The sequence below is a fragment of the Oncorhynchus gorbuscha genome, linkage group LG01 (assembly GCF_021184085.1).
Source record: "Oncorhynchus gorbuscha isolate QuinsamMale2020 ecotype Even-year linkage group LG01, OgorEven_v1.0, whole genome shotgun sequence".
In the NCBI taxonomy this organism is placed as follows: domain Eukaryota; kingdom Metazoa; phylum Chordata; class Actinopteri; order Salmoniformes; family Salmonidae; genus Oncorhynchus; species Oncorhynchus gorbuscha.
Genome location: NC_060173.1, coordinates 101000067 through 101017129, shown reverse-complemented (window position 1 = coordinate 101017129; position 17063 = coordinate 101000067). Strand labels below are relative to the sequence as shown.

Below are 17063 nucleotides of genomic sequence, written 5' to 3'. Positions count from 1 at the left end.
AACTAGAATATCATGAAGCCGAGGGAGCCTGTCAATCACAGCTCAGTATGGTGACGACATTCTCTGGGCTCTGGCTTGGCTCTGTCCTAGTCAGTAGTGGAGAGAACCAGAGCAATAATCATAGAGGCTGAGGTCTGGATACGCTGACCCACAGAGATGCAGTGTTCCTGGGACCAGAGCCCTGAGCCCTCATCCATACTCTCTATTCCAGACACGGGTTCAAATATACAATTTGAAATCATTAAATTATTTGAAATCATCATCATGTCTTTGCTTGATTGATCTTACAAGACCAATAGAATAGTCCTAAAACTGCAAACCCTGACCATTTGGCACTCCAGGCAGGCAGGAGCAAAAGCTCAAAGTATTTGAAACATTTCAAATAGTATTTGAACCCAGGTCTGCACCAATCATTCACTCCCCGTCAAGTGAAGCAGCCACAGAGCCAGCTCTCCAGAGTCCTCCCTGGAGCTTTGGATGTTCTGCCTCATTTCAGACATCTACATTCTTCAGTGATGTGATTTACTGATTGGTAAACTCAGGGTTCTGTGGTGAGGTTTCTGTATCTGTGCCACTGTTTAAGGAGTAAAATTAATAGGTTCAAGCACATAGCTAGCAGTGAGTTTAGGAACAATGAATTATGTATCTGCAGAAGTAGACGGCTTGTCTGTTTCTCTAGGCTAAATGTAAGCATACACTTTTAGCGAAAATGAGGGAACAAAGATAAAGCTGAACCACAGCATTGAGACTAACTGGGTTTTGTCCCAGCAGCCTCTCAAATACATTTGAATATTTGCATACATTCAAGCATCACGTACATTTAACACACACAGAGTTTAAATGTATTTGGCAAAGGTGCATGTAAACTTAGTTTATCAATTCCTGACATTTAATCCTAGCAAAGATTCTCTGTCTTAGGTCACTGCTTTATTTTAAGAATGTGAAATGTCAGAATAATAGTAGTGTGATTTATTTCAGCTTTTATTTATTTCATCACATTCCCAGTGGGTCAGAAGTTTACATGCATTCGATTAGTATTTGGTAGTATTGCCTTAAAATTGTTTAACTTGGGTCAAATGTTTCAGGTAGCCTTCCACAGGCTTCCCACAATAAGTTGGGTGAATTTCAGCCCATTCCTCCTGACAGTGCTGGTGTAACTGAGTCAGGTTAGTGGGCCTCCATGCTCACACATGCTTTTTGAGTTCTGCCCACATATTTTCTATAGGATTGAGGTCAAGGCTTGTGATGGCCACTCCAATACCTTGACTTTGTTGTCCGATTTTGCCACAACTTTGGAAGTATGCTTGGGGCCATTCTCCATTTGAAAGACCCATTTGCAACCAAGCTTTAACTTCCTGATTGATGTCTTGAGATGTTGCTTCAAAATATCTATATAATTTCCCTACCTCATGATGCTCCATTCTGCTTGTTTGTTTTATCTGTCGGCCGAGTTGCCTAGTCAATGCCATCTCACCTGCTGTTGTTATGCTAGCTGATTAGCTGTTGTCTCACCCACTGTTTTAACTAGCTTTCCCAATTCAACACCTGTGTTTACTGTATGCCTCGCTGTATGTCTCTCTCAAATGTCAATATGCCTTGTATACTGTTGCTCAGGTTAGTTATCATTGTTTTAGTTCACAATGTAGCCCCTAGTCCTATTCCTCATACCCTTGATACCTCCTTTGTCCCACCTCCCACATATGTGGTGACCTCACCCATTACAACCAGCATGTCCAGAGATAAAACCTCTCTCATCATCACCCAGTGCCTGGGCTTACCGCCGCCGTACCCGCACCCCACCATACCCCTGTCTGCGCATTATGCCCTGAATATATTCTACCATGCCCAGAAACCTGCTCCTCTTATTCTCTGTCCCCAATGCTCTAGGCGACCAGTTTTGATAGCCCTTAGCCGCACCCTCATACTAATCCTTCTCTGTTCCGCGGGTGATGTGGAGGTAAACCCAGGCCCTGCATGTCCCCAGACACCCTCATTTGTTGACTTCTGTGATCGAAAAAGCCTTGGTTTCATGCATGTCAACATTAGAAGCCTCCTCCCTAAGTTTGTTTTACTCACTGCTTTAGCACACTCTGCTAACCCTGATGTCCTTGCAGTGTCTGAATCCTGGCTCAGGAAGGCCACCAAAAATTCAGAGATTTCCATACCCAACTATAACATCTTCCGTCAAGATACAACTGCCAAAGGGGGAGGAGTCGCAGTCTACTGCAGAGATAGCCTGCAAAGTAATGTCATACTTTCCAGGTCCATACCCAAACAGTTCGAACTACTAATTCTGAAAATTACTCTCTCCAGAAATAAGTCTCTCACTGTTGCCGCCTGCTACCGACCCCCCTCAGCTCCCAGCTGTGCCCTGGACACCATTTGTGAATTGATTGCCCCCCATCTAGCTTCAGAGTTTGTTCTGTTAGGTGACCTAAACTGGGATATGCTTAACACCCCGGCAGTCCTACAATCTAAGCTAGATGCCCTCAATCTCACACAAATCATCAAGGAACCCACCAGGTACAACCCTAACTCTGTAAGCAAGGGCACCCTCATAGACGTCATCCTGACCAACTGGCCCTCCAATTACACCTCCGCTGTCTTCAACCAGGATCTCAGCGACCACTGCCTCATTGCCTGTATCCTCTACGGTGCCGCAGTCAAACGACCACCCCTCATCACTGTCAAACGCTCCCTAAAACACTTCTGTGAGCAGGCCTTTCTAATCGACCTGGCCCGGGTATGCTGGAAGGACATTGACCTCATCCCGTCAGTTGAGGATGCCTGGTCATTCTTTAAGAGTAACTTCCTCACCATATTAGATAAGCATGCTCCGTTCAAAAAATGCAGAACTAAGAACAGATACAGCCCTTGGTTCACTCCAGACCTGACTGCCCTCGACCAGCACAAAAACATCCTGTGGTGGACTGCAATAGCATCAAACAGTCCCCGCGATATGCAACAGTTCAGGGAAGTCAGAACCAATACACGCAGTCAGTCAGGAAAGCTAAGGCCAGCTTCTTCAGGCAGAAGTTTGCATCCTGTAGCTCCAACTCCAAAAAGTTCTGGGACACTGTGAAGTCCATGGAGAACAAGAGCACCACCTGCCAGCTGCCCACTGCACTGAGGCTAGGGAACACGGTCACCACCGACAATTCCATGATTATCGAAAACTTCAAGCATTTCTCAACGGCTGGCCATGCCTTCCGCCTGGCTACTCCTACCTCGGCCAACAGCTCCGGCCCCCCCGCAGCTCCTCGCCCAAGCCTCTCCAGGTTCTCATTTACCCAAATCCAGATAGCAGATGTTCTGAAAGAGCTGCAAAATCTGGACCCGTATAAACCAGCTGGGCTTGACAATCTGGACCCTCTATTTCTGAAACTATCCGCCGCCATTGTCGCAACCCCTATTACCAGCCTGTTCAACCTCTCTTTCATATCGTCTGAGATCCCCAAGGATTGGAAAGCTGTCGCAGTCATCCCCCTCTTCAAAGGGGGAGACACCCTGGACCCAAACTGTTACAGACCTATATCCATTCTGCCCTGCCTATCTAAGGTCTTCGAAAGCCAAGTCAACAAACAGGTCACTGACCATCTCGAATCCCACCGTACCTTCTCCGCTATGCAATCTGGTTTCCGAGCCGGTCACGGGTGCACCTCAGCCACACTCAAGGTACTAAACGACATCATAACCACCATCGATAAAAGACAGTACTATGCAGCCGTCTTCATCGACCTTGCCAAGGCTTTCAACTCTGTCAATCACCATATTCTAATCGGCAGACTCAGTAGCCTCGGTTTTTCAGATGACTGCCTCGCCTGCTTCACCAATTACTTTGCAGACAGAGTTCAGTGTGTCAAATCGGAGGGCATGTTGTCCGGTCCTCTGGCAGTCTCTATGGGGGTGCCACAGGGTTCAATTCTCGGGCCGACTCTTTTCTCTGTGTATTTCAATGATGTTGCTCTTGCTGCGGGCGATTCCCTGATCCACCTCTACGCAGACGACACCATTCTATATACTTTTGGCCAGTCATTGGACACTGTGCTATCTAACCTCCAAACGAGCTTCAATGCCATACAACACTCCTCCCGTGGCCTCCAACTGCTCTTAAACACTAGTAAAAACCAAATGCATGCTTTTCAACCGATCGCTGCCTGCACCCGCTTGCCCGACTAGCATCACCACACTGGATGGTTCCGACCTTGAATATGTGGACACCTATAAGTACCTAGGTGTCTGGCTAGACTGCAAACTCTCCTTCCAGACCCATATCAAACATCTCCAATCGAAAATCAAATCAAGAGTCGGCTTTCTATTCCGCAACAAAGCCTCCTTCACTCACGCTGCCAAGCTTACCTTAGTAAAACTGACTATCCTACCGATCCTCGACTTCGGCGATGTCATCTACAAAATTGCTTCCAACACTCTACTCAGCAAACTGGATGCAGTTTATCACAGTGCCATCCGTTTTGTCACTAAAGCACCTTATACTACCCACCACTGCGACTTGTATGCTCTAGTCGGCTGGCCCTCGCCAGACCCACTGGCTCCAGGTCATCTACAAGGCCATGCTAGGCAAAGCTCCGCCTTATCTCAGCTCACTGGTCACGATGGCAACACCCATCCGTAGCACGTGCTCCAGCAGGTGTATCTCATTGATCATCCCTAAAGCCAACATCTCATTCGGCCGCCTTTCGTTCCAGTACTCTGCTGCCTGTGACTGGAACGAATTGCAAAAATCAATGAAGTTGGAGACTTATCTCCCTCACCAACTTCAAACATCAGCTATCTGAGCAGCTAACCGATCGCTGCAGCTGTACATAATCTATTGGTAAACAGCCCACCTATTTTCACCTACCTCATCCCCACAGTTTTTATTTTACTTTTCTGCTCTTTTGCACACCAATATCTCTACCTGTACATGATCATCTGATCATTTATCACTCCAGTGTTAATCTGCAATATTGTAATTATTCGCCTACCTCCTCATGCCTTTTGCACACATTGTATATAGACTCCCCTTTTTTCTCTACTGTGTTATTGACTTGTTAATTGTTTACTCCATGTGTAACTCTGTGTTGTCTGTTCACACTGCTGTGCTTTATCTTGGCCAGGTCGCAGTTGCAAATGAGAACCTGTTCTCAACTAGCCTACCTGGTTAAATAAAGGTGAAAATAAAAAATAAAAATGCCATCTATTTTGTGAAGTGCACCAGTCCCTCCTGCAATAAAGCACCCCCACAACATGATGCTGCCACCCCCAGTTAACGTAGTGTATGTAAACTTCTGACCCACTGGAATTGGGACACAGTGAAGTAATCTGTCTAAACAAGTGTTGGGAAAATTACATGTGTCATGAACAAAGTAGATGTCCTAACCGACTTGCCAAAACTATAGTTTGTTAACAAGAAATTTGTGGAGTGGTTGAAAAACGAGTTTTAAATGACTCCAACCTAAGTGTATGTAAACTCCGACTTCAACTGTACATACTCATTCAAGGACTTTTCTTTATTTTACTATTTTCTACATTGTAGAATAATAGTGAATACATCAAAACTATGAAATAACACATATGGAATCATGTAGTAACCAAAAATGGTGTAAAAAAAACGAAATATGTTTTATATTCCTCAAAGTAGCCACCCTTTGCCTCGATGACAGCTTTGCACACTCTTGGCATGCTCTCAACCAGCTTCATGAGGCAGTCACCTAGAATGCATTTCAATTACCAGGTGTGCCTTGTTAAAAGTACATTTGGAATGAACTTTAATGGAATTTCTTTCCTTAATGTGTTTGAGCAAACCAGTTGTGTTGTGACAAGGTAGGGGTAGGGGAGCCGTATTTGGAAAAAGATTAAGTCCATATTATGGCAAGAACAGCTCAAATAAGCAAAGAGAAATGACAATCCAGTCAGTCAATCAGGAACATTAAGAACTTTGAAAGTTTCTTCAAGTGCAACCGCAAAAACCATCAAGCACTATGATGAAACTAGCGCTCATGAGGACCGCCACAGGAAAGGAAGACCCACAGTTACCTCTGCTGCAGAGGAGAAGTTCATTAGAGTTACTAGCCTCAGAAATTGCAGCCCAAATAAATGCTTCAGAGTTCAAGTAAGATATCTCAAAAATCAACTGTTCTGAGGAGACTGTGGGAATCCGGCCTTCATGGTTGAATTGCTGCAAAAGAGAACTCCTACCACAGGACACCAATAAGAAGAAGAGACTTGCTTGGGCGCAAGCAATGGACATTAGACCGGTGGAAATCTGTTCTTTGGTCTGATGTGTGATGGTGCTTTGCTCGTGACACTGTCAGTGATTTATTTAGAATACAAGACACACTTAAGCAGCATGGCTACCATGGCATTCTGCAGAGATAAACCATCCCAACTGGTTTGAGCTTAGTGGGACTATCATTTGTTTTTCAACAGGACAATGACCAACACACTTCCAGGCTGTGTACAGCTTCTACCCCCAAGCCACAAGACTCCTGAGCAGCTAATCAAATGGCTAACCAGACTATTTGCATTGCTGTCCCCCCCTCGCACACACACACACACACACACACACACACACACACACGCTCCTGCTACTCTCTGTTATTATCTATGCATAGTCACTTTAATAACTCTACCTACACATACTACCTCAACACTGGTGCCCCCGCACATTGACTGTGCCGGTACACCCCGCTATTTACTGCTGCTTTTTAATTATTTGTTATTCTTTCAAAAATATATTTTCTTTAAACTGTATTGTTGGTTAAGAGCTTGTAAGTAAGCATTTCACTGGAGGGTGAAACCTGTTGTATTCGGCGCATGTGACAAATAAATGTAATTGTAAGGGCTATTTGACCAAGAAGGAGAGTGATGGAGTGCTGCAGCAGATGACCTGACCTCCACAATCAGCCAACCTCAACCCAACTGAGATGGTTTGGGATGAGATGGACCGCAGAGTGAAGGTTAAAGCAGCCAACAAGTGTTCAGCATAGGTGGGAACTCCTTCAAGACGGTTGGAAAATCATTCCAGGGGAAGCTGGTTGAGAGAAAGCCAAGGGTGTGCAAAGCTGTCATTAAGACAAAGGGTGGCTACTTTGAAGATTCTAAAATATATTTTTGATTTGTTTAACATTTTTTGGTTACTACATGATTCCATATTTTAGTTCATAGTTTTGATGTAGAAAAATAGTCAAAAGAAAAGACCTTGAATGAGTAGGCGTGTCCAAACCTTTGGCTGGTACAGTATGTACTATACGTACACATGTATGTACAAAACCGGGTCAATTCAACAGTACATATGTGTGTGTGTTAGAACAATTTTATAACTTGAGGGAGAACTTACGTAGATCTCATTGTGGTCGAAGCGTTTCCTCAGGTTCTCGATGAAGGAGACTTCATTGAGGGGTTCTAGCAGGACCATGTCCCCCACTCCTATCATGTTGTCTAGAAGTGACGTCTTCACCTCCATTTTGGAATCAGCAATCCCCCTGTAGAGAAAATTAACAAATTGAATACATTATACATCGTTGAAACAAGATAACTTGGATGTGGCTACAATAATGGTAGCAAAAGCATGTAGTTGCTTCAGATTATATTATCATCTGTTAGTCAATGCATAACTCTAGAACTTCAGTCATTATTGTTTAGGTGAACACATTACTCTTTAGACAAAGTATGATTAGGCACTCATCCTAGTGCAATGGCAATCTAATGTGGAATAGTGATATACATGAGGGCTTGTTTGGCAGTCCACCACCTTATCGAAGTCTTTAGCCTCCCATGTCCATAGTCCACTTCTAGTAGTCCAGCTGTGGTCTGTCTGGGTCATTCGTGTCAAGGACTGTCTGTCAGTGCCCCTTCCGACCCAACCCCCCACCCACCCATTGCGCTCCAGAACAGATAACGCTACCTGCTGATACAATTTCTGTAATCCCCTCACATTGACTTGCCTCATCCAGGTCCATCATGGTATTTGACTTCCACAAATGGCCATCTTAGACTGCTCTACATAGTGTGAAATGCATGCCTACAGAGCAGTGCTGGTTTCCCCAGAATGATGGCAGCAACTCTGTGCCGTACAGTGTGATGTAGGTTTTTTTTCACAGCTTGTTTACAGTTAGTGATAACTATGCTAATATTACAAGTGTCACCTTTGGAAAAACAAGCCCAACCAACCTAGAATCCCATGTTTGTGCATCGTGGTAGGTTATTACTGCTGATCTAAAGGACTGGGTTAGAAACGGGAGAACTGTAGACAATACACAATGGGCATGTCGCTTCAGCCCGGCCCCTCTATTACAACAATGCAGAGTTTGGGGTACAGCAAATCCCCGATATAAAGGCCTTGAATGTGGCCCCAGGCCTCTTTATTGTCAGCCCAAAAGCGCTAGGATTAGTGTCCACAGGGGACAGGGAAAGAGGCTGAAAACCCGCCACCCCCAGCAGTGTCATTGTCTCCTGATCTCTCCCCTGCCTTCTAAATATTACCCAGGGTTTTATCTGGATCAAAAAGGGGCTTAGATGGTGGGCGTGGCATGGCAATAAGTGAGGTCGGCCATCAGCACAGCTACATTTTAGATAATTTGAAGCTCCCCATCTTGGCACTTTTGCCATGCATTCGAGAGAAAGTTGCTGTTTTGAAGCTAGTTTCCTGCAATTCTATGCATTTTCCATGGATAATGTGTTCTTTTGCTTAAACATAGAATTAAAATGGTTAAATTCATTGTTTTCTAAATTCAACTCTTGCGTATATTTTGGTGATAGTTCCCAAAGATATTATTAAACGTATTAGGTCCATTATGGTTTCTACATACTTTATATCTGGTTTTAGTCATTAAAAGGTTCACTTCGTTTTTCCATCCCCCTCAAACACAAACGACCAAAAGTATGTGGACAGCTACTTGTCAAACATTAATTCCAAAATCATGGGCATTAATAGGGAGCCACATTGTTATGTTGAAAACAGGAAAGGGCCTTCCCAATCTGTTGCCACAAAATTGGAAGCGCAGAATAATCTAGAATTTCTTTGTATGCTGTTGCATTAACATCTCCCTTCACTTGAACTAAGGCGCCTAGCCAAACAATGAAAAACAGCCCCACACCACCATTATTCCTCCTCCAGCAAACTTTACAGTTGGCACTATACATTGGGTTAGGTAGCATTTTCCTGGCATCCGCCAAACCCAGATGATTCGTCCGTCGAACTGCCAGACGGTGAAGTGTGATTCATCACTCCAGGGAATGTGTTGCCACAGAGTCCAACGCATGGTAATTTTAGACTTGTATGCAGCTGCTCAGCCACGGAAACCCATTTCATGAAGCTGCCGATGAACCATTCTTGTGCCGACGATGCTTCCATAGGCAGTTTGGAACTTGGTAGTGAGTGTTATAACCGAGGAGAGACTATTATTACGCGCTTCAGCACTCGGCAGTCCTGTTCTGTGAGCTTGTGTGGCCTACCACTACGCGGCTGAGCCATTGCGGGCCCTAGACATTTCCACTTACAGTTGACCAGGGCAGCTCTACCATGTTAGAAATTTGACGAACTGACTTGTAGGAAAGATGGCATATCACAGTGTCATGTTGAAAGTAACCGAGCGCCGCAGCCAAACCATTCTGCCAATGTTTGTCTATGGAGATTGCATGGCTGTGTGCTCGATTCTATACACACACACACACACACACACACACACGTCAGCAACAGGTGTGGCTGGAATAGCAAAATCCACTCATTTGAAGGAGTGTCACATACTTGTGTGTGTGTGTAAAAGAAAAGGAAGTTGCCCTGCACTCTCCAGGTTTCGTGGCTCAGAGGTCATTTCAACCATTTGAACCCGAGTCGGGTCTTTATATTCAGATTTTGTCAGTGTATCCCATATGGCACCCTATTCCCTATAGTGCACTATTTCTGACCAGAGCCCTCTGGTAAAATGTAGCACGCTATATAGAGGATAGGGTGCCATTTGGAACGCAGCCTCAGTTTGAGGAGCAAACCCAACCCTGCCTCTCTCAAGCAAAGCAGAGGTCCATGGCCCACCCACAAGTCAAGGTCGAGGTCCGTTCTTCGATTACATAATTCACAGAGGAATCTCTCAAGTCCACTGTGTCGAGTCCACCGACTCAAAGGATTTCAACATGCATCGAAGGAGCAGCCAATGAAAAGGGCCCAAACCAAACCTCCGCTGAACAAACACATCCCGCAGAGTTTATTTTGAGCTGGCTATGTTTAGAACTGTTTGTTATTGGCTGATCAAGAGCTCCTCTGGAGACCTCAGGCCTTCAGGTCCCACAGAGACAGCAGTTTTAATTTCGGCTGCCTTTCCTGTCCAGGGCCCATATTCATAAAACAGAGTATGAGTATTGATATAGGATCAGGTCCACCCCCTCTCACTCATTCATTAGGACTTGAAAGGCAAAACTGATCCTAGAGCAGCACTATTACATTAAGATGCTATTAAGAAAAAGGGCCCGGAACTAAGTCAGCAAGTGCTTGTAATGCAAACACAAGAGGCTTAATTCATAGTAACCTGTAAAGATTTCTGCAAAAACAACATAATCCAATATTTGGGGGAAAAAATCTGACTGGTCTGTTGGGAAAAACAATTCCAACTAGGGATGCAAGATATCGCTATCGGCTAATATTAGCTAAAAATGACAACGTCGGTATCAGCTCAACGTCTAGGTTTAACGCCAATGTTAAAAACGGACGTCAGCGCTGCCGCGCATACCTATATAACATAGGTACATGACATAATGACACCACATAAACATTTGCGCTACATGTGCAACACAGCATTCCTAACCTAGCCCAATGTCTGCTGTGTGGATTGAGCAGTCAACAAGTCGAGCTGTCATTTGAAAGAGTAAGAACATTTTCGCAAGACAACTCAAAGGCGAAATCCATTAAAGCTAAATTAATGGAATTCAGTGCCCTTGACACATCAACCGTTCTCTGTCGTGGGTGATGTTGGCTTTCGCCAACTGGTCGAGCACCGGTACACACAACCAAGTGTGTTATTTTCAATATGTTGCCCTATTGGAGTTACACAGTAATAGAGTCACTGCTATTAGCTTCGCGACATACAGTTGAAGCCTGAAGTTTACCTTAACCTGAGTTTAAATGTATTTGGCTTTCACAATTCCTGACATTTAATCCTAGTAAAAAATCCCTGTCTTAGGTCAGTTAGGATCACAAATTTATTTTAAGAATGTGAAATGACAGAATAATAGTGTGATTTATTTCAGCTTTTATTTCTTTCACATTCCCAGTGGGTCAGAAGTTTACATACACTCGATCAATATTTGGTAGCAATGCCTGTAAATTGTTTAACTTGGGTCAAACGTGTCAGGTAGCCTTCCCACAATGAGTTGGGTGATTTTCCTGACAGAGCTGGTGTAACTGAGTCAGGGTTGTAAGGCCTCCTTGCTCGCACACGCTTTTTCAGTTCTGCCCACAGATTTGATGGGATTGAGGTCAGGGCTTAGTGATGGCCACTCCAATACCTTGACTTTGTTGTCCTTAAGCCATTTTGCCTCAACTTTGGAAGTATGCTTGGGATCATTGTCCATTTGGAAGACCCGTTTGCGACCAAGCTTTAACTTCCTGACTGATGTCTTGAGATGTTGCTTCAATATATCCACAGTTTTCCTTCCTCATGACGCCATCTATTTTGTGAAGTGCACCAGTCCCTCCTACAGCAAAGCACCCCACAACATGATGCTGCCACTCCCGTGCTTCACGGTTGGGATGTTGTTCTTCGGCTTGCAAGCCTCCCCCTTTGTCCTCCAAACATAATGATGGTTATTATGGCCAAACAGTTCTATTTTTGTTTCATCAGTACAATCTTTGTCCCAATGTGCAGTTGTAAACCATAGTCTGGCTTTTTTAATGGTGGTTTTGGAGCAGTGGCTTCTTCCTTGCAGAGCGGCCTTTAAGGTTATGTCGATACAGGACTCGTTTTACTGTGGATATAGATAATTTTGCACTGGTTCCTCCAGCATCTTCACAAGGTCCTTGACTGTTGTTCTGGGGTTGATTTGCAGTATTCGCACCAAAGTATGTTCATCTCTAGGAGAAAAAACGCATCTCCTTCCTGAGCGGTATGACAGGTGAGTGGTCCCATGGTGTTTATACTTGTTCATCTGTACAAATAATAGTACACGTGGTGCCTTCAGGCATTTGGAAATTGCTCCCAAGGATGAACCAGACTTGTGGAGGTATACCATTTTTTTCCTGAGGTCTTGGCTGATTTCCCCATGTCAAGCAAAGAGGCACTGAGTTTGAAGGTAGGCCTAGAAATATATCTACAGGTACACCTACATCAAATTATGTAAATTAGCCAGAAGCTTCTAAAGACAAAAAAACATTTTTCTGGAATTTTCTAAGCTGTTTAAAGGCACAGTCAACTTAGCGTATGTAAACGTCTGACCCACTGGAATTGGGACACAGTGAAATAATCTGTAAACAATTGTTGGAAAAAATGACTTGTGCAATGCAAAGTAGATGTCCTAACCGACTTGCCAAAACTACAATGGTTTACATACCCTACATTACTCACCTCGATACCATCTACTGCATCTTGCCTATGCCGTTCTGTACCATCACTCATTCATATATCTTTATGTACATATTCTTTATCCCTTTACACTTGTGTATAAGGTAGTAGTTGTGGAATTGTTAGGTTAGTCGTTGGTTATTACTGCATTGTCGGAACTAGAAGCATAATAATTTCTCTACACTCACATTAACATCTGCTAAACATGTGTGACAAATAAAATGTGATTTTATTTGACTAGAGTGTGTTAAACAAGAAAATTGTGGAGTGATTGAAAAACTAGTTTTAATGACTCCAACTTAAGTGTATGTAAACTTCAGACTTCAACTGTACATACTATTAAACGCCGTTTGGGTATTTGCGTTTCAAAAAAAGATACTGTAGTACTGTCAAAGCATGTCTGCAAACAAGCAAACACCGGCCACGAGTGATGTGTTTACAGTACCACATTGGTAGTAAAGCATCATTTGTTCGACCGCAACTTCTTGGGTAGCTAACGATAGCTTGTTACCTAGCTAGCACCAACACAACCAGCCTGAAAACAATGACCAGCAGAAACTGCAGTCATTTTCATAATTCTTAGCAATGATTTAGAAATCCTTGTGAGTAAGTATTAGCTAGGTCGCCACTTATTGAAACTGAACTTCAGTTCATGAAAATAAATAGCTAGCCAGCTACTTAACCCTGTTGCCCAAAGCGAACGTTATAAGTAGCCAGCTAGCTTCATCTGGCTAGCGATGCTCGACCGGACAGGGTTGTGTGTTGTAAAGCTAGCCACAATAAGAATTAGGCACAAGAGGAATTTGCGGTTTGCCTTCATAGTAAGTGTCATTGACAGTGATGCAAATTGATACAAATAGAATTATGCCATACTTTTTTTTTTTTGAAGGCTAACTGCAAAGTCCACTATTGTGGATCATCTGTATTTTGGCTAGCTTCACATAGATGGGTCCGATCACCATCAATCAAATCAGAACTGTCTTATAAATTAGGGTTATTTTAGATGATGCCAAGCTATAGTTAGCTAGCTAACTTATTAGTTAGATAAGTTATTTTAGTTAGCTAGCTAACTATAGCTTCTGAAACAGATGTCATTTTGCTATGTTTTTAGGAAATAATGTTGTTTGCATCCATGAGCTAACTACCGTTTTTCAATGACCAGCACTGTAGATGCGTGAGACAACTTTACCAGCATCATAGCAAATGTATCGATGAATCGTTGTGACACATGAAATACGATTGTGTATTAACTACATAAATTAATGAAAAAGTGATCGTCATATTCAGATCCCGATTGGTCAAACAATGTTATTTGACAAGTCAGTGTTATTTGATGTGAATCTTTGACACACAAAGACCCAAACGGCGTTCCACAGAAATCCTGGTTGAGAATTAAACTGAAGAAATGAACAATGAAACGGCACAGCAAGTAAGTGAAAGAAAAAGGCTTTCATTAAGTTTAAATGCCAGCGTCAGTGTGGTGTGTGTAATAGAGGTCGACCGATTATGATTTTTCAACGCCGATACAGATTTATTGGAGGACCAAAAAATGCCGATACCGATCAAATCGGACAATTTTTATTTATCTATTTATTTTTAATTATGACAATTACAACAATACTGAATGAAGACTTATTTTAACTTAATATAATACATCAATATATTTAGCCTCAAATAAATAATGAAACCTGTTCAATTTGGTTTAAATAATGCAAAAACAAAGTGTTGGAGAAGAAAGTAAAAGTGCAATATGTGCAATGTAAAAAAGCTAACGTTTAAGTTCCTTGTTCAGAACATGAGAACACATGAAAGCTGGTGGTTCCTTTTAACATGGGTCTTCAATATTCCCAGGTAAGAAGTTTTAGGTTGTAATTATAGGAATTTCCCTCTATACCATTTGTATTTAATTAACCTTTGACTATTGGATGTTCTTATAGGCACTTTATTATTGCCAGTGTAACAGTATAGATTCAGTCCCTCTCCTTGCTCCTCCCTGGGCTCGAACCAGAAACACAACGACAACAGCCACCCTCGAAGCAGCGTTACCCATGCAGAGCAAGGGGAACAACTACTCCAAGTCCAGAGCGAGTGACGTTTGAAACGCTATTAGCACGCACCCCACCTCGGTTACACCAGCCTCATCTCGGGAGTTGATAGGCTTGAAGTCATAAACAGCGCAATGCTTGACGCACAACGAAGAGCTGCTGGCAAAACAAACGAAAGTGCTGTTTGAATGAATGCTTACAAGCCTGCTGCTGCCTACCACCGCTCAGTCAGACTGCTCTATCAAATTATAGACTTATAATATAATATAATAACACAGAAATACCAGCCTTCGGTCATTAATATGGTCGAATCCGGAAACTATCATCTCGAAAACAAGACGTTTATTCTTTCAGTGAAATACAGAACCGTTCCGTATTTTATCTAAGGGGTGGCATATCCATTAGTCTAAATATTCCTGTTACATTGCACAACCTTCAATGGTTAGGTACACATTGGAGCAACGATATGCACCGCATCGATTATATGCAACGCAGGACACACTAGATAAACTAGTAATATCAACCATGTGTAGTTAACTAGTGATTATGATTGATTGTTTTTTATAAGATAAGTTTAATGCTAGCTAGCAACTTAACTTGGCTTACTGCATTCGCGTAACAAGCAGTCTCCTCGTGGAGTGCAATGAGAGGCAGGTGGTTAGAGCGTTGGACTAGTTAACTGTAAGGTTGCAAGATTGAATCCCCCGAGCTGACAAGGTGAAAATCTGTCGTTCTGGCCCTGAACAAGGCACGTAACCCACCGTTCCTAGGCCTTCATTGAAAATAATAATCACGGCCGAATGTGTTAAAGCCTGGATTCGAACCAGGAACTGTAGTGACGCCTATTGCACTGAGATGCAGTGCCTTAAAACACAATGGATGCAGCGGGCTAACTATTTAACTGTACTAGAATGCTTAAAAGGCCGCAAACATTTTAAATATCATTATCTTTTTTTGACAAGTTAAATATTGGATATCGGTATCGGCCAAAAACTTCATATCGGTGCATCACTTATTCCAAGGTTTATTTTCTTCATTGCATAGCAACGGGGAAAGTTCTGTTGAAAGCTGGACTTCCTGACTGTGTACCCCCTCAGTTTTTCTGGCTTCTGTTCTGCTAGAGGGCACACTTATGAGACCATTAAAAAATATATATATATATATTTTTAAATCCTTAGTAGGACACAAGCTTCCACGATCCAAGCACACGACTCACTTTAAGACACAGTATGGAAAACAATAATTTCAATGTATTTTTATTTATTCCAATGCATTCAGAAAGTATTCAGACCCCTGGACTTTCACATAACAGCCTTATTTTAAAATTGATTTTTTTAAAGGTTCCCCTTGCTCAACACACAATACCCATAATGACAAAGAGAAAAACAGGTTTAGAAATGTATTAAAAATTAAAAACACAAAATACATAATTTACATAAGGATTCAGAGACTTTGCTGTGACACTTGAAATTGAACTCCAGTGCATCCCGTTTCCATTGATCATCCTTGAGAAGTTTCCACAAGTTGGAGTCCACCGGTGGTAAATCCAAATGATTTGACATGATTTGGAAAGGCACACACCTGTGTCTGTCTAGCTATAAACCATGCCATGACGTCGAAGGAATTGTCTGCAGAGCTCCGAGAGAGGATTGTGTTGAGGCACAGATCTGGGGAAGGGTACCAAAATATTTCTGCAACATTGATGGTCCACAAGAACACAGTGGCCTCCATCATTCTTCAATGGAATAAGTTTGGAATCACCAAGACACTTCCTAGAGCTGGCCTCCTGGGCCAAACTTAGCAATTGGCAAGAACACAATGATCACTCTGACAGAGCTCTAGAGTTCCTCTGTGGAGATGGGTTTCCTTCTGGAAGTTTCTCCTATCTTTGAAGCACTACACCAATCAGGCCTTTATGGTAGAGTGGCCAGACTGAAGCCACTTCTTAGTAAAAGTCACATTCCAGCCTGCTTGGAGTATGCCAAAAGGCACCTAAATACTCAGACAGTAAGAAACAAGATTCTCTGGTCTTATGAAACCAAGATTGAACTCTTTGACCTGAATGCCAAGCGTCATATCTGGAAGAAACCTGGCACCATCCAACGGCAGTATCATGCTGTGGGGATGTTTTTCAGCAGCAGGGACTGGGAGACTAGTCGGGATTGAGGGAAAGATGAACGGAGTAAAGTAGAGAGATCCTTGATGGAAACCTGCTCCAGAGCGCTAAGGACCTCAGACTGGGGCAAAGGTTCACCTTCCAGCAGGACAACGACCCTAAGAACACAGCAAAGACAATGCAGGAGTGGTTTCGGGACAAGTCTCTGAATGTGCTTGAGTGGCTCGGCCAAGATTTGAACCCGATCAAACATCTCTGGAGAGACCTGAAAATAGATGCGCAGCGACACGCCCCATCCAACCGGAAAGCTTGAGAGGATCTGCGGAGAACAATGGGAGAAACCCCAAATAC

At 43.1% G+C, this 17063-nt stretch overlaps 1 protein-coding gene across 6 annotated transcripts in view; it reads right to left on the bottom strand.

Annotated features, from left to right (window-relative positions):
- LOC124047485 (unconventional myosin-Ib-like) overlaps positions 1–17063 on the bottom strand; it is a 172088-nt gene that overhangs the window by 143265 nt on the left and 11760 nt on the right. For 5 of the 6 annotated variants that reach the window (XM_046367805.1, XM_046367807.1, XM_046367806.1 and 2 more), the window contains exon 2: positions 7340–7484. In XM_046367805.1, the coding sequence (XP_046223761.1) occupies positions 7340–7465 (126 nt within the window). In that variant the 5' untranslated portion in view covers positions 7466–7484. Of the gene's footprint in view, positions 1–7339; positions 7485–17063 lie in introns of those variants that run through there. The other variant, XM_046367840.1, reaches the window with a different exon arrangement.